The 16939-nt window shown below is 41.9% G+C and overlaps 1 protein-coding gene across 4 annotated transcripts in view; it reads right to left on the minus strand.

Moving 5' to 3' along the window:
- Nucleotides 1–16939, minus strand: part of MYO18B (myosin XVIIIB) — a 465598-nt gene that overhangs the window by 422264 nt on the left and 26395 nt on the right. For all 4 annotated transcript variants that reach the window (XM_067473590.1, XM_067473591.1, XM_067473592.1 and 1 more), the window contains exons 16-27: nt 16523–16603; nt 16297–16435; nt 14909–15071; nt 14611–14794; nt 8614–8785; nt 6723–6832; nt 6399–6464; nt 5401–5529; nt 4578–4721; nt 2918–2995; nt 2670–2789; nt 899–1007 (exon numbers count right to left, since the gene is read on the minus strand). In XM_067473590.1, the coding sequence (XP_067329691.1) occupies nt 899–1007; nt 2670–2789; nt 2918–2995; nt 4578–4721; nt 5401–5529; nt 6399–6464; nt 6723–6832; nt 8614–8785; nt 14611–14794; nt 14909–15071; nt 16297–16435; nt 16523–16603 (1495 nt within the window). The remainder of the gene's footprint in view (nt 1–898; nt 1008–2669; nt 2790–2917; nt 2996–4577; nt 4722–5400; nt 5530–6398; nt 6465–6722; nt 6833–8613; nt 8786–14610; nt 14795–14908; nt 15072–16296; nt 16436–16522; nt 16604–16939) is intronic.

The following is a 16939-nucleotide window of genomic DNA, read 5'->3' on the forward strand; positions in this document are numbered from 1 at the left end:
AGCTGGTGCACAAGTTTTAATTGTGCGAAAGCTCCCCTGGCCACCGCTGCAACCTGGGATTCCAGGCTCAGTGACGAGTCCAGGAGGACCCCCAAGCATATAATGTTTACCTCTCCGAACGTATCCTCCCCTACGAACCATCAAGATTATTAAGATCATCTGGAGAGGCCCTGCTCTCGGTCCCACCAGCCTCGCAAGCATGCCTGGTGGGGACGAGGGACAGGGCCTTCTCGGTGGTGGCCCCGCGACTCTGGAACTCTCTCCCTCTGGAGGCCAGAACCGCCCCATCCATCCTAACATTTAGGAAACGGGTGAAGACGTGGCTGTGGAGTCAGGCCTTCGATGAATGAGACAACACCATAGGACCCTGGATGGAAGTTGGTAATGACGACAGGAATGGAACAACGGAAAATGATACTGGATTGTGGCTTAACGATGAGACGATGCAAATGGCTTCTTGTATTATTGATATTGATATTGTTGATGTTGTTGATGACGATGCTTTTGTTATTGCTAGATTGATTTTAGATTGTGTCTTGTAATTTGCACCCTGTCCTCTCTATGTTGTACACCGCTGTGAGTCGCCCCCGGGCTGAGAACAGTGGTGTATAAGCACAGTAAATAAATAAATAAATTGATGTAGATCCATCTTAATAGGACGACTGACCACTGTAGTTTTATATATAGTGTTTTTAAAGTTGTTTTTGTAATTGTGATATATGATATTTTAATGAGTGTATATGTTTTTATGGGTGTATATGTTTTTTATGAGTGTATATGTTTTTATGGCTGGAAACCAGGCTGAGTCCCTCAATGAGGTTGAGAAGCTCGGTATAGAAAACTGTGAAATAAATAAATAAATAAATAAATAAATATAATGCATACTATATATTCCTACCTTTCCCAGAGCTTTTGGCAGCCATTTCTCGCAGTTCGAGCTGCTGCTGCGTTTCCTCTAGTTGTTTCTCTGCGGCTTCTAATTTCTTCCGTAGATCCTCATGTTTATTCTGCAAAGAATGTAATGAAAATTAGCACTGGGACCCACTTCCAAAAATAGGGTCATCTACACTTTTCTAGATGTCCTAGCCATCCGCAAACCAGATCAACAATTGGGTCACACCGTTTACAGAAAACCTACACACACTGATAGATACCTACACAAAAACTCCAACCATCACCCAAGTACCAAAAAACCCCAAAAAGCACCATTAAAACCTTGGCAAACTGTGCAAAAAGGATCTGCAAACCCCACCTTCTCCAAGACGAACTGAACCACCTCAACCGGGCTCTCCAGGCCAATGGATATTCCACCTCAGACATCAGAAAAGCTGCAAGACTGAGAACAAGCCACGAGAGTCAAGACAAAGACCCACCCAGAGGAAAAGGGTTCTTGCCATACATTACGAGAACCACCGCATAGGGAAACTAATGAGGAAACACAACCTACAAACCACTTACAGACCCACCAAGACAATCCAACAAATGCTACGTTCAGCAAAGGACAAGAGGGATCCTCTCACCTCTGCAGGAGTCTACCGTATACCCTGCAGCTGTGGACAAGTCTACATAGGGACCACCAAACGCAGCAGCATTGCCCAAACACCAATCAAGGAACACGAAAGGCACTGCAGATTACTTCAACCAGAGAAGTCAGCCATAGCAGAGCACCGGACGAACCAAGACTCCAGCAAAGCATTCCAGCGGGGAAGCATGTGGGGAATGCGGAAGTGCTTCATCACCGTCGCAGATGGACGATGAAAGCGACAGCTGCCCTGGCAGCCAGAAAAAAGTTAAATAGCCTCTGTGTATGTCTGTATATGTTTGTATGTCAAAAATTGGCATTGAATGTTTGCCATATATGTGTATACTGTAATCTGCCCTGAGTCCCCTGCGGGGTGAGAAGGGTGGAATATAAAAGCTGTAAATGAATAAATAAATAAATAAATAAGTTTGGTCCAGATCCATCATTCCACAGTCCACAGTGGACTAGGGATGTAGGTGAAGTACAACTCCAAAACTCAAGGTCAATGCTCATCAAATCCTTCCGGTATTTTCAATTGTTCATGGGAGTTATGTGTGCCACGTTTGGTTCAATTTCATCATTGGTGGAGTTCAGAATGCTCCTTGATTGTAGGTTAACTATAAATCCCAGCAACTACAACTCCTAAATGACAAAATGACAAAATCAACCCAACCCCTCACCTCATCGCCACAAGTATTTAAATGTGGGCATATTGGGTATTTGTGCCAAATTTGGTCCACTGAATGAAAATCTTGTATATCAGATATTTACATGACAATTCATAACAGTAGCAAAAATACAGTTATGAAGTAGCAAGGAAAATAATTTTATGGTTGGGGGGTCACCACAACATGAGGAACTGTATTAAGGGGTCACGGCATTAGGAAGGTTGAGAAACACTGCTCTAGAACATGGCCATTTAGCCCGAAAAAACCTACAACAACCCATTCACACCTAGTTCCAATAGACAAGAGTTCTTTCTCCCACTCTGGACTTTCCACAGATATATAAACCCAAGAAGGGACTTTTAAGAATCGCTAATCAATTGGGCAAATCTATGGACAAAGCAGCCTCCAACTCATCCAAGGGAAGCCCATTGTCCACTAGTTCTGGAAAGGTCACCTAAGCTGACCCCTTGACCTTTTACCTGCAGCTCCTTGACCTCTCTCGACCCCTTCAGCCGCTCGGACCGCTCTGCGTCCAAAACACGGCAAGCGGCCTCCACTTTCAAGCGTTCATCCAGCAGCTCCGCCGTGAGGTCAATGACCTGCAATTAATGGACCAAACCCAGATATACAAGTAGACAGATAGATAAGATAGATAGATAGATAGATAGATAGATAGATAGATAGATAGACAGGCATTTCTAAGATCCCGTTTTCCCGTTTCTTTTACCTTCGTTTCCAGTAATTCTACGTTTTGGCGATGGAGTTCCGCGTTTTCCAGTTTCTTCTTCAGGATGGAAAGTTCCTCCTTTGGGAATAAAAAGGAAAGAAGGAAGGAAGGAAGGAAGGAAGGAAGGAAGGAAGGAGAGAATGGAGGAAATGAAAAGGGAAGAGGAAGAGGAAGAGGAAAGTAAAGGAGAAGGAAGCAAAGGAGAGAAAGGAAGGCAGGAAGGAGAAGAAGAGAATGGATGGAAGGAGAAGGAAGAATCAAAGGAGAAGGAGGGAGAGAATGGAGGAAATGAAAATGGAAGAGGAAGAGGAAAGTAAAGGAGAAGGAAGCAAAGGAGAGAAAGGATGGCAAGAAGGAGAAGAAGAGAATGGATGGAAGGAGAAGGAAGGATCGAAGGAGAAGGAAGGAGAGAATGGAGAAAATGAAAAGGGAAGAGGAAAGTAAAGAGAAAGGAAGGAAGAAAAGAAGAGTAAGGAAGGAAAAATAATGGATGAAAGGAAGGAGAGAGATCATGGATGGATGGATGGATGGAGGGAGGGATGGATAGAAGGAAAAGAAAGGAAGAAAATAAATGATGGATGGTTAGAATGAAGGAAGGAGAAAAGGAAGAGAAGGAACAAAAGGAAGGGAGGAGAGAAAGGATGGATGGAAGTAAGGAAGGAAAAAGAAACAAGAAGAGAAAGGGAAAGGAAAGAAGAAAGGAGAAGAAAGGAGAGAATGAATGAATGGATGGAAGGAAAGGATTGAAGGAAGGAGAAGGTAGGATCGAAAGAGAAAAAAGAGAGAATGGACGGAAGGAAGGAGACAAAGGGTGGATGGAGAGAGAAGGTAGAAGAGAAACGATTGAAGGAAGAAGGAAGGAGATGATAGATGATGGATGGGTGGGTGGAGAGAAAGGAAGAATGGAACAAGAAGGAAGGAGAGCATGGATAGAAGGAAGGAGAGAAAGGATGGAAGAAAGGAGAAGGAAGATAAAGGATTGAAGGATGGATTAATGGAAGGAAGGAAGGAAGGAAGGAAGGAAGGAAGGAAGGAAGGAAGGAAGGAGAGAAAGGATGGAAGGGTGAATGGAAGGAAAGGAAGGAAAGATTGTCAGAAAGGAAAGAGGAAAGGAAAGAGAAAGGAAGGAAGAGGAAAGGAAATAAATAAAGAAGGAAGGAAGGAAGGAAGGAAGGAAAAGGATGGAAGGAAGGAGAAAGAAAGAGATGATGGAAGGATGGATGGAAGAAAGGAGAAGAAGAAAAGGGATGTAAGGAAGGAGAAGGAAGGATGGATGGAAGGAAGGAAAAGGAAAGAGAAAGGATGAATGGAAGGAGAAGGAACAACAGAAATGATGGGTGGATGGATGGATGGATGGATGGATGGAGAAAGGAACAAGAAGGAACAAAAGGAAGTAAGGAAAGGAAGAAGAAATGGAGGAAAGGAAAGAGGAAAGGAAGGAAGGAGAAGGAAGGAGAGAAATGATGGATGGGAGGGAGGGAGGGAGGGAGGGAGGGAGGGAGGGAGGGAGGGAGGAAGGAAGGAAGGAAGGAAGGAAGGAAGGAAGGAAGGAAGGAAGGAAGGAAGAGGACAGGACGCATTTGAATATTTGGACAATTTCTTGCTCTACCACCCCTCCTATTCTATCAATTGGGGCCAATGCAGAGAATAAGAGACCAACCTCCTTGGCTTGGAGCTGGTCAGCGGAGAGGCTGCTGGTCAGCAGTGGCCGGAGTCGCCCCATCAAGACCCACCAGGACCAGGCCTTGACCCTCTGGAAGGACAACAGGTTCCTCTGGATGCATTGGATCGCCAGCCGCTGGACCTGGGAAGAACAAAGCCCATTGTCCACAAAGGTGGAGGGAGTGCTTCTGCCTTCCTGTGCATATTTTGGTGGGGAATAACAAAGCCCATTGTCCTGAAATCTGGTCTATTTTTTTCCCTAAGAACCACCTATTTTTGATGGGATACCAAAGTTCATCATCTTGAAAACTGAGCTAATTTTCCCTAATAACCATCTATTTTTGACAGGATAACAAAGCCCATCATCCTTAAATCCGGTCTATTTTTTCATATCCTATTATTATTTAATAGTTTTTCCTATTTTAGAAACCACTAATATATTTCTATGGGATAACAAAGCCCATCACCCACAAAGATGGCTTCTTTTCATCTTCTGGAAACCTTCTGTATATATTTTGATGGGAATAACAAAGCCCATCATCCCAAAACCGGGCTTATTTAATGTCTTATGTAAACCACCCATCTATTTTTATGGTATAACAAAGCCCATCACCCTGAAATCTGGTCTATATTTTCCCTATATATTTCTCCTATATATAGACCACTTGTATTTGTACGGGAATAACAAAGCCCACCATCCTGAAAACCCAGTCTATTTTTTCCTTTTCTAGAAACAACTCATATATTTCTATGGGATAACAAAGTCCAGCCACCCATGTATTTAGGTGGGACAACAAAGCCCATCACTCCCATCATTTCACCTTTAGCTTCCTATAGTTCTGCCTGGAGAGGAAGCCTTTGCAGGCAGCTTGAAAGAGAGACAGATTTTGGGAGACCATCTTATCCCTTTGTTTTTCCAATCTGGAGAGGAGCCCTGCCTTCAAGAAGACCTATGGAGGGGAAAAAAGGGAGATGCATACCTTATTATTATTATTATTATTATTATTATTATTTCCCTTTATTATTATTTTATATTTATTATTATTCTACATGTTATACACATTATATTATTTTATATTATTATTATATTGTATGTTATTATATCAGTATTCTATATTATTATTATGCATATTATAGTGTTATATTTTATTATATCAGTATATTATTCTTTTCTATTATTATCATTATTATTATTATTATCATCATCATTATCATTATTATTATGCTGGCAGGATTGCTGACCAATGCATTCACACTGGGGAGAGCGGGTTGAGCTCCCTCTGTCAGCTCCAGCTCCCCATGCGGGGACATGAGAGAAGCCTTTTTGGCAATGGAGCCCCCGGTGGCGCAATGGGTTAGACCCTTGTGCCAGCAGGACTGAAGACCAACAGGTCAGCGGTTAAAATCTGGGGAGAGCAGGTTGAGCTCCCTCTGTCAGCTCCAGCTCCCCATTCGGAGACATGAGAGAAGCCTCTCACAAGGATGGTAAAGCATCAAAACATCTGGGTGTCCCATGGGCAACGTCCTTGCAGATGACCAATTCTCTCACACCAGAAGTGACTTGCAACTTGCAGTTTCTCAAGTTGCTCCTGACACAGACAAAAAATATTATTGTATTGTATTGTATTGTATTGTATTGTATTATATTATATTATATTATATTATATTATATTATATTATATTATATTATATTATATTATATTATATGACTGTATGGGAGTTGAGCCCAACTAGGAACACAACTCTATTGGGATTGTCACTTTGAAACTGGGATTACGAATGCAATACGAAAAGTGGGACTTAATGGTATTTTGTGTACCTGGGTTCGTCCCAAGGCGATGCTCTTCTTTTCCAAATCCAAGGCACGGAGCAGCTCCTCCAAAGCCTATCGAGAAAAATAATGCAAAATAATAATAATTTTAAAATCTCTGAGAAATGAAATATATTTGGATCTGATCGTATATTTATTATTATTTATTATTTTGAGGTTTTATATACCGACCCTCTCACCTTCAAAGAGGGATTCGGACCGGTTCACAACATGTGTTAACATACAAAAAATATACAATAACAACACAATGCCACTTCATTACACGATTAAAATATCAGCACCATAGGTATAGGGAAAGGTCAACGTGATTACCTTCTTCTCATCTGTCGTCTCATAAGCTGAAGTGTATTTTCTCATCAGTGGTTGAGCCAAGATCTGGAAACGCCGTCGGAATTGGGTCAGCGCCATGCGGTCGGAATATCCTAAAGGGCAACAAAGGCCTCCTTGAGTTTGGGGGCAATCCTATAAACTTTAATATCCATTTTGAGATGGAGTCCTAAAGGTCTCAGGTCAAGATGGTCCAAATGACCCATTGACCAATGCATTGACCCAACACTCAGTGGTTGAGTCCAGTGAACAACCAATGATGGGACTGGCCAACAGGAAGGACTCATTGACCAATGCACTGACCTAACACTCAACAGTTGAGTTAATGGATTAACCATAGATGGGACTGACCAACAGGATAGACTCATTCACCCACTGACATTGACTAATGTGTTGACTCTATGGGTCTACTTAATAGTTTGGCCCACGGACTCAATGGTGTTGACCCAATCCATTGACCCAACAATCAATGGTTGAGTCCATTGGTCAACCATAGATGGGACTGACCAACAGGATAAACCCACTGACTAATGAGTAGACCCAACACTCAATGGTTGAGTCCATTGGTCAACCATAAATGGGACTGACCAACAGGAAGGACCCATTGACCAATGCATTGATCCAATACTGGACGGTTGAGTCCATAAGTCAACCATAGATGAGACTGAACAATGGGATGGACCCATTGACTGATGCATTGACTCAACACTCAATGGCTGAGTCCATTGGTCAACCATAGATGGGACTGACCAAAAGGATGGCTCCATTGACCAATGTGTTGACCAAATTATGGACGGACTCATGTTTTGCGAACTTCTAGAAGGTTCTTCACTAAATCCCATCATCTGTATAGGGAGATAATGAGGCCATTCCATTTTGGATGTGTTTTGGAATCCTAAAGGTCTTGAGTCCAGATGGTCCAAAGGACCAAGTTCTGCCTTATGGATGGACCTTTGTTTTGATAACTTCTAGAAGGTCCTTCACTAAATCCTATAATCCTTATTGGAGGTTGTCCCGTCTATATAAAGTCATTTATGTCTATCTGAATGACCATATTGTCCTCCAAAGGAGAGTTCCTTTAACTTGAGTACTTCTGAAATGTTTTTCTTCTCCTCTAAGTCCCATTGTCCTTATAGGGAGAGAATGGGCCTTCTAGATTACCCCTAGTTTGTTATGGCTTACACCAGGGATCCTCAAAATAAGGCCCAGGGGCCGGATACGGCCCTCCAAGGTCATTACCCGGCCCTCACTCAGGGTCACCCTAAGTCTGAAATTACTTGAAAGCACACAACAACAATCCTATCTCATCAGCCAAAAGCAGGCCCACACTTCCCATTGAAATACTAATAAGTTTATATTTGTTAAAATTGTTCTTCATTTTAATTATTGTATTGTTTTTAAGTGTTTTTTGCACTACAAATAAGATATGTGCAGTGTGCATAGTAATTCATTCATGGTTTTTTTTTCAAATTATAATCCGGCCCTCCAACAGTTTGAGGGACTGTGACCTGGCCCTCTGTTTAAAAAGTTTGTGGACTCCTGGCTTAGATCAAGGCTAAAGGACCTCATATGATGGACTATATTCTCATCCATAATATCATTCCTTCATCTTGAGATTGACTAGAAGGTCCTTCTCTTCTAAGTCCCATCATCCTTATAGGGAAAGAATAGGGCCTTATTGGTGGTTGTCCCACCCATATAAAGTCACTTATGGATCAATTCAAGGCTATCTGAAGGGCTGTGTTCTCCCCTGTAATGCCCTTCCTTGAACTTGAAATCTTCTAGAAGGTCTAGAAGGTCTCCCTTTTCCTCTTACATTCCATTAACCCCCTGATGGGGAGAGAATCCATGACTTGAGACGGGAACCCATCCATACCGATTCTATGCAACCGCAAGGCATCCATGATCTGGCACCCGGAGAGCTGGACACGCAAGGATGGGATGTCCCATGATGTTGTTGGATCCGGGTGGGTCTCTACTTCTGTTCTCGGGAGAAGGCAGTGGACAAAATGGATCTGGGAACGCCTCACCAAATTGCAGAGGGCATCCTAAGAAGGGGGAAAGAAGGGTTAATTCGTAGCATACATTTGAGCCACTGTCCCATTCATTCGACTCGTACATTTTGATGCTTTTCAATGTGTACATTTGAGCCATTGTTCTGCTTGTTCGACTTGTATATTTAGACCCTTTTTGACTCGTATATTCAAACTTTTGACTCACCCTTTTCAACTTGTGCATTTGAGCCATTGTTCTGCTTTTTCGACGCTTTTCAACTCATACATTTTGACCCTTTTTGACATACATTTGAGTGAATATCCCCTCTTTCTACACTTTTCGACTTGTACGTTTGAACCTCTTTTGACTCATATGTTTAGACGCTTTTCGACTTGTATTCAAGTTATTGTTCTGCTCTTTCTACTCGGATATTTAGACCCTTTTCAATTTGTACGTTTGAGCCATTGTTCTGCTTGTTCGTTTTATACATTTTATTTTTAAAAAATCTTTATTTGAAATTTTAGATTAAAAACAGAATGATAACTAACTGACAGAAAGATCATATAATGGACAAAACCAAAAAGGAAAAGAAAGAGAAAAAAAGAAAAGAGAGAGGAAAAAAAGAGTGACACAAAAAACAAAACAAAACACAAAGAAACTCCATATATACGAGGGGTATTTTTTAAGTAAGGTCCGTTTTGTTGTAGACACTAGTTGTTCGCGTGCAAAGTGCGTAAGTGGGTACGACAATTCAAAGATGGCCATGACAACGTCCATGATGATTTGGTGGCAACAGACGATTTGGTGGCTTCAGTTGAAGCGAGGATTCGTGAGAACAGGTGCTTCACAATAACAGGTCTCTTAAACGAATTTCCTGACGTGTCGAGATCAGTGCTTTACAACATTGTTTCTGAACACCTAAAGTTTAGGAAACTGTGCTCCCGTTGGGTCCCGAAATTCCTAACAGAGGACCACAAAAACCACAGATTTGAGTGTGCGATCAAATCAAATCGTCTGTAATCAAAGAAGGGCGACCGGAGAGTTCCTCATCATGGACGTTGTCACGGCCATCTTTGAATTGTCGTACCCACTTGCGCACTTTGCTTTCACTCATAACAGTATCACCGTACACTTCACAAATCTGTCGATGAATTTCTGCAGCAGGCAGGTTCCTTGCTGACAAAAACCGTATCACTGAGCGAACCTCACATGCGGCGGGTGAGTTGATAGTCTTAAACATGTTTAAAGCACAGAACAGAACCGTACAGGTTAGCTACAGAGCGGAAACTGAGCACAGTTGTTCCCGAGGCATGCCGGTACACGACGCACATGTTTGTTGCGGTATGCACGCGAATTACTAGTGTCTACAACAAAACGGACCTTACTTAAAAAATACCCCTCGTACATTTATTTTTAAAAAATCTTTATTTGAAATTTTAGATTAAAAACAGAATAACTAACTGACAGAAAGACATATAATGGACAAAACCAAAAAGGAAAAGAAAGAGAAAAAAAGAAAAGAGAGAGGAAAAAAAGAGTGACACAAAACATAAAGAAACTCCATATATAAGTGGAAAAGTTAATATTTTGACTTCCAGGTATCTTCCCAATGTATTTTTCTTTTCTTTTCTTCTTCCCTTCTCCTCTCCCTCCTCTTCTACTTCTCCTTGTTTGCTTCTTGCCCTTTCTTCTTACAGTCATCCTTTTTATATTATCTACCACATTTTCCAGCATAGAAGACAACTGGGGGTATAAGACGACCCCCAACTTTTCCAGTTAAAATATAGAGTTTGGGATATATTCGCCATATAAGACTACCCCTCTTCCAACGCACACCAAATAAAAATTTAAAAGCATCAGATTTGATTTCAATATTATTATTATTATTATTATTTATTTGACTTGTATACCGCTACTCCCAATTTGGCTCGGAGAGGTTTACAGCAGTAGATTAAAACAATACAATTAACTTTAAACTACAATAAAACAATAACAGACATAGTCCAGAGTTATTCAATATGGTAATTTTCCTATTACTGTGCCTCCTTCTCTGAGAGGCAGAGGAGGAGGTGCGGTAATAGGATACAAGGATACAGGTAAAAGAGTTGTTTTTTTCTGGGCCCAGAGCCACTCTATCTCTTTTTTCAATACCCTGGGCACCCCGGACGCCGGCAGCTTGCTCCGCCCCTCACTTACACTTTCCCAGTGAAGTGCCCCTTCACCTCATCATCGGGACCGCATTAAGTCCATGAATCCTGATGAATGGATTATCTTTTACCATACTTGTACACCGTCGCCCTTAATGCTTTCATACCGTCGCTGCATACGGCAGGGATGCGGCCACTGCCATTTTTGAGCTCCCCCCCACCATATGCAACAACCATAGATTCTCCAATCCAGATTGGAAGTTTCAGCACCTGCTCTATAAGACGATTTCCGGCATATAAGATGACCCCTGACTTTTGAGAAGATTTTCTTGGGTTAAAAAGTAATCTTATACGTCAGAAAATATGGTAATTCTTCTTTACTAAATCAAAATCTTCTTATTCCTTTGTTTAAGGTATTCAGTAACTTTTTTCCAATCTGTTTCTTTCATTTTTATACCCTTATTTTTTGACATACGAAAGGTGAGCCTATCATCATCATCATTTAATTACTTATTAATCGCCCTCCATCCAAGAATGCTCTAGGCGATTTACAGCTAAATTGTAAAAGACAAAATACATACATACAAACATTAAAAATTAACTATCCATATTTCTAATCTGTAGTATCTTCAATAACCGCTTTTTTAATTTCCAAAATTTCTGTTACTATAATTTTTGCCTCCTGTTTTTCATATATCGCCTCTATTACATTTTGGAAATAAAATCCTGTATCCATTTCTTTCATTAAAAATTTAAAGAAGTTCCAATTTACATTATTAAATACCTTCTCCACATCTAGGGTCAAAAACGTTACTTTATTTTGGTGGTTAATTTCGTAGTATTCAATCAGATCTATAATTGTTCTTACATTTTCTTTTTGATATCTATTAGGTAGGAAGCCTGCCTGTTCCTCCTTTATATAGTCTTTAAGTACATTTTTGAGTCTTTCAGCCATTCTGTTGCTAAAAATTTTGTAATCAGTGTTGAGTAATGAGGTTGGCCTGTGATTTTTTACTTCTTCTGGGTCCGATTTTTGTGAATCACACAAATATTTGCTTGTTTCCATGAATTTGGGATCTCTTTATACAGTCTTATTTCATTCATTATATCTTTTAAATATGGTGTAAGTTCTTGATGGAAAGTTTTATAATATGTTGCTGATAGTCCATCTGGCCCCGGAGCTTTATTTGGTTTTAGATTCTTTAATGCTGATTTTATTTCCTGCTCTGATATTTCTTTATTCAGATTTTCCCTTTGTTCATCTGAAATTCTTTGTATTTTCTGCCTCCCTAAATATTGATAAATGTTTTCTTGTTCAATTTGTTCTTCTTGATATAATTTTTTGGAGGGTGAGATGAAAAGTGGCATCATCAGCATAGAACAATAAGGGGATTCTTCTTGACACTTTTTGTTAACTTACTTTGGAGTGAATATCCCCTCTTTGTGCTCTTTTCTATTGATATATTGTGATCCTTTGGACATTGCTCTTTTTTTTTGTTGTGTCAGGAGCGACTTGAGAAACTGCAAGTCGCTTCTGGTGTGAGAGAATTGGCTGTCTGCATGGATGTTGCCCAGAGGACGCCCGGATGATTTGATGTTTTATCATCCTTGTGGGAGGCTTCTCTCATGTCCCCGCATGAGGAGCTGGAGCTGATAGAGGGAGATCATCCGCCTCTCCCCGGATTCGAACTTGTGACCTGTCGGTCTTCAGTCCTGCTGGCACAGGGGTTTAACCCACTGCGCCACCGGGGGCTCCCAGGTTGGACATTGCTACAATCCAGACATTGTTTTGCTCTTTCAACTTGTAGATTTTAACACCTTTTCAGTTGTACTTTCAAGTTAATGTTCTTATCTTTTGACCTTTATAGACTCATATATTTTGACCCTTTTTAACTTGTACATTTGATTATCCCCTCTTTCTACACTTTTCAACTTGTACATTGTCACCCCTTTGACTCGTTAGTTTGAGCCATTATTCCACTTGATCTTTTTGACTCCTATATTTTGACCCTTTTTGACTCATATTTGGATTCTTTAGGAGTTGTTTATTCAAACCATTGTTCTGTTCTTCCAGCTCTTTTCAACTAATATGTTTTGAACCTTTTCAACCTGTACATTTTTACCCTCTTTGACTCATATGTCTGAGCCATTATTTTGCTCTTTCAGCCATTTTTCACATACACTGATCCTTTTTGACTTGTAACTTTTGACCCTTTTCAACTTGTACATTTTGCCCTGTTTTGACTCACATATTTTAACTTTTTCTGATTTGTACATTTGACCCTTTTTGACTTGTACATTTGAGTCACTCTTCCATTCTTTTTGGTTCTTATATTTTGATCCTTTTTGACTCGTACATTCAAATCATTGTTCCATTCCACTCTTTCAACCATTTTTTACTTGCACCTTTCAGTCATTGTCATATTCTTCTCAACCCGTACTTTTCAGAGTTTCCAACTCATACTTTTCAGTTTCCTGCTCATACTTTTTCACCTTTTTGACTTGTACATTTTTACCCTTTCTGACTCATACATTTTGACCCTTTCCAATTTGTACATTTTCACCCTTTTTGACTTGTATTTTTTAACCCTTTTTGACTCATATATTTTCACCCTATAAGGCTTCTGGTTGCTTCTGGATCGAATCAGCCGTCTACGAAGACGTTGCCCAGGGGACGCCCAGATGTTTTGCAATCCTGCGAGGAGGCCTAAGAACAGACAAACATCCCGAGTTCTGAGGATTACCTGGGAAGGAATCCCACTGGAGCATTGAAGCGCACCCAAATACCAGGGAGTCACTCTGGACCATGCTCTGACCTACAAGAAGCACTGCCTGAACATCAAGCAAAAAGTGGGCGCTAGAAACAATATCATACGAAAGCTGACTGGCACAACCTGGGGATCACAACCAGACACAGTGAAGACATCTGCCCTTGCGCTATGCTACTCTGCTGCTGAGTACGCATGCCCAGTGTGGAACACATCTCACCACGCTAAAACAGTGGATGTGACTCTTAATGAGACATGCCGCATTATCACGGGGTGTCTGCGCCCTACACCACTGGAGAAATTACACTGTTTAGCCGGCATTGCACCACCTGACATCCGACGGGAAGTAGCAGCCAATAGTGAAAGGACCAAGGCAGTAACATCTCCAGCTCATCCCTTGTTTGGGTATCAGCCAGCACGTCAACGACTTAATCAAGAAATAGTTTTCTTAGATCTACAGAGACACTCGCTGGAACACCTCAGCAAGCGAGAGTCCAAAAGTGGCAGGCTCAAACTCAGCACCTCAATCCGTGGGTGATACCAGATGAGAGACTCCCTCCTGGGCACACAGAGGAGTGGGCGACTTGGAAGGCGCTGAACAGACTGCGCTCTGGCACCACGAGATGCAGAGCCAACCTTCAGAAATGGGGCTACAAAGTTGAATCCACGACATGCGAGTGTGGAGAAGAGCAAACCACTGACCAACTGCTGCAATGCAACCTGAGCCCTGTTACATGCACAATGGAAGATCTCCTTGCGGCAACACCAGAGGCACTCCAAGTGGCCAGATACTGGTCAAAGGACATTTAATCAACTACCAAGTTTTCAAGATTTGTGTGTGTGTGTGTGTGTGTTTTCTGTTTGTTTGTTGTGTTCTGTTAGAAATGTAATACAATGGTATGGTTGCTGATGACACGACGACACACCCTATAAGGCATCAATATATTTGACCCTTGCACTCACCAACTGAAGTTTGATCTGAGCACAGACCGACTTCTTCTTCACGGCCGCGAAACTGCTGGCAAAAGACTTCCGCACACAACCGATACGCTGCAAGGCCTGCTGAGAGTTTCCTTCCAGACCCGCCACTGACCGGCACACCAGGGGGATCTTGCACCGGCTTTGGAAAAGCTCATTTATGGCCTCTCTGAAAGGAAAGACAGGATAACTGAAATGCCTCGCTTTTGGAAGCTAAGCAGGGTCTGCCCTGATTGAGGATTGGATGGGAGTCCAGCAAGGAGGAGGGAGGGGCGGAGCTTACATTTTCGACTGCTGCAAGACCTGGGCGGCATTCTCAGCTGAGAGGTTCCACTTGGCCTTGCTGACCCACCCAGTAGCGTCATAACGGACGGGGTCATGACCCAGGAGGTGGCCGACCTCAAACTGCAAGGCCTGCTCGCACTTCCTGAGGAAGAAGCCTGTTCCTGAAAGGCAATTAATGCGTTTTTTAATTGAAATAAAATGCCACCTCTCTGTTCTCCTCCATCTAGAGATCTTCTGGAAAGGTCCTTCTAGAACAAGCCCTATGAGGAGCGGCTTAAGGAGCTGGGCATGTTTAGCCTGAAGAAGAGAAGGCTGAGAGGAGATATGATAGCCATGTATAAATATGTGAGAGGAAGCCACAGGGAGGAGGGAGCAAGCTTGTTTTCTGCTTCCCTGGAGACTAGGACGCAGAACAATGGCTTCAAACTACAAGAGAGGAGATTCCATCTGAACATGAGGAAGAACTTCCTGACTGTGAGAGCCGTTCAGCAGTGGAACTCTCTGCCCCGGAGTGTGGTGGAGGCTCCTTCTTTGGAAGCTTTTAAACAGAGGCTGGATGACCATCTGTCAGGGGTGATTTGAATGTAATATTCCTGCTTCTTGGCAGGGGGTTGGACTGGATGGCCCATGAGGTCTCTTCCAACTCTTTGATTCTATGATTCTATGATTCTAGTGTCACTCTAGGGTCTCTAGGCATTTCCTAGGCCCTCTGGCTCAACCTTATTCCTCTCTAGGCATTTCATAGGTCTTCCAGTATGATTTTAAGTTATGTTGACCATAGAGTTCCACTAGAGGATCTAAGGATGTCCTCTCTACACATTTCCTAGCTCCTCCAGTATGATCCTATTCCTTTCTAGGCATTTCTTAGGTCCTTCAGTGTGATTCCATTCCCCTAGGCATTTCCTAGGTGCTCCAATGGGATCCTATTCCTTTCTAGGCATTTGCTAGGTCCTCCAGCTCGAGCCTATTCCTCATCTCTAAGCCTTTCCTAGGTTTTCAGTGCAATTCTATGGTGGAAGTTGACCATAAAGTTCTCCTGGAGGACCTCAGGTTTCCTGTAGTCCTCCATTGTGATTCAGTTCCTCTATAGACCTTTCCTAGGCCCTCCAGTGTGATTTTATGGTATGTTGACCATAGAGTTCCACTGGAGGTCCTAAAGATGTCCTATTTAGGAATTTCCTATGTCCTCCGGCTCAATACTATTCCTCTCTAGGCATTTATTATTATATTATATATAATTATAATATAATATTTTATTATAGTATTATACTGTATTATGTATTACTATAATTATTATAATTACATTATTATATATTATTATATAATATTACTATTATATTATATTAGATGATGATGATGCCGATGTTGACTAAACACCTGGCTTACCTTCTTGTGTGTTGAAGGCGGAGAAAAGGCGTTGGATGGCACTGCTGTCACTCAAACCGGGGAGCAATGCCTCTTCCTCCAGAATCCAGAGTAGGCCTTTGGGAGGGTCATCTCCTTTCCCGGCCGATGCCATTGAGACCTGGGCAAAGGCCAGAGAGAGAGAGAGAGGTTGAGGCTCCACCTCCAAGGCCTCCCATTGGCCCAGCCAAGGATGCATGCAAATTACCTGGGAGGGCCTTTGGTCCACCAGGGCCACTGTAGCAGAAGGGGTGGAGCCAGGCAACTCAAAGCAGGGCTCAATGCCCTCCTAAGGAGAAACAGATTCAATAGGAATTAATAATGCATTAAAATATTTGATTAAATCTATATATATAAGAAGCTTAAGGGCGTAATTAGGCGGTCAAAAACGGAAAAACCCCCATCACCTCTTTTCTCCTCCCTTTCCCCATACCCAATTCCACTCTATCCCAATTGTACACTATACCCAGTTCCTGACCCGACCTTCCCACCCAGTTACCCATTCCCTTTCACCACCACCCCATCCTATCTCACCCTTTGTTTATAATATATGTGTATTGAAAAATTTGCAATAAAGATAATTAAAAAAAAACCGGAAAAACCACCAGATGAAATCTCACCAAAT

This window comes from Anolis sagrei, chromosome X, assembly GCF_037176765.1.
Source record: "Anolis sagrei isolate rAnoSag1 chromosome X, rAnoSag1.mat, whole genome shotgun sequence".
Taxonomy (NCBI): domain Eukaryota; kingdom Metazoa; phylum Chordata; class Lepidosauria; order Squamata; family Dactyloidae; genus Anolis; species Anolis sagrei.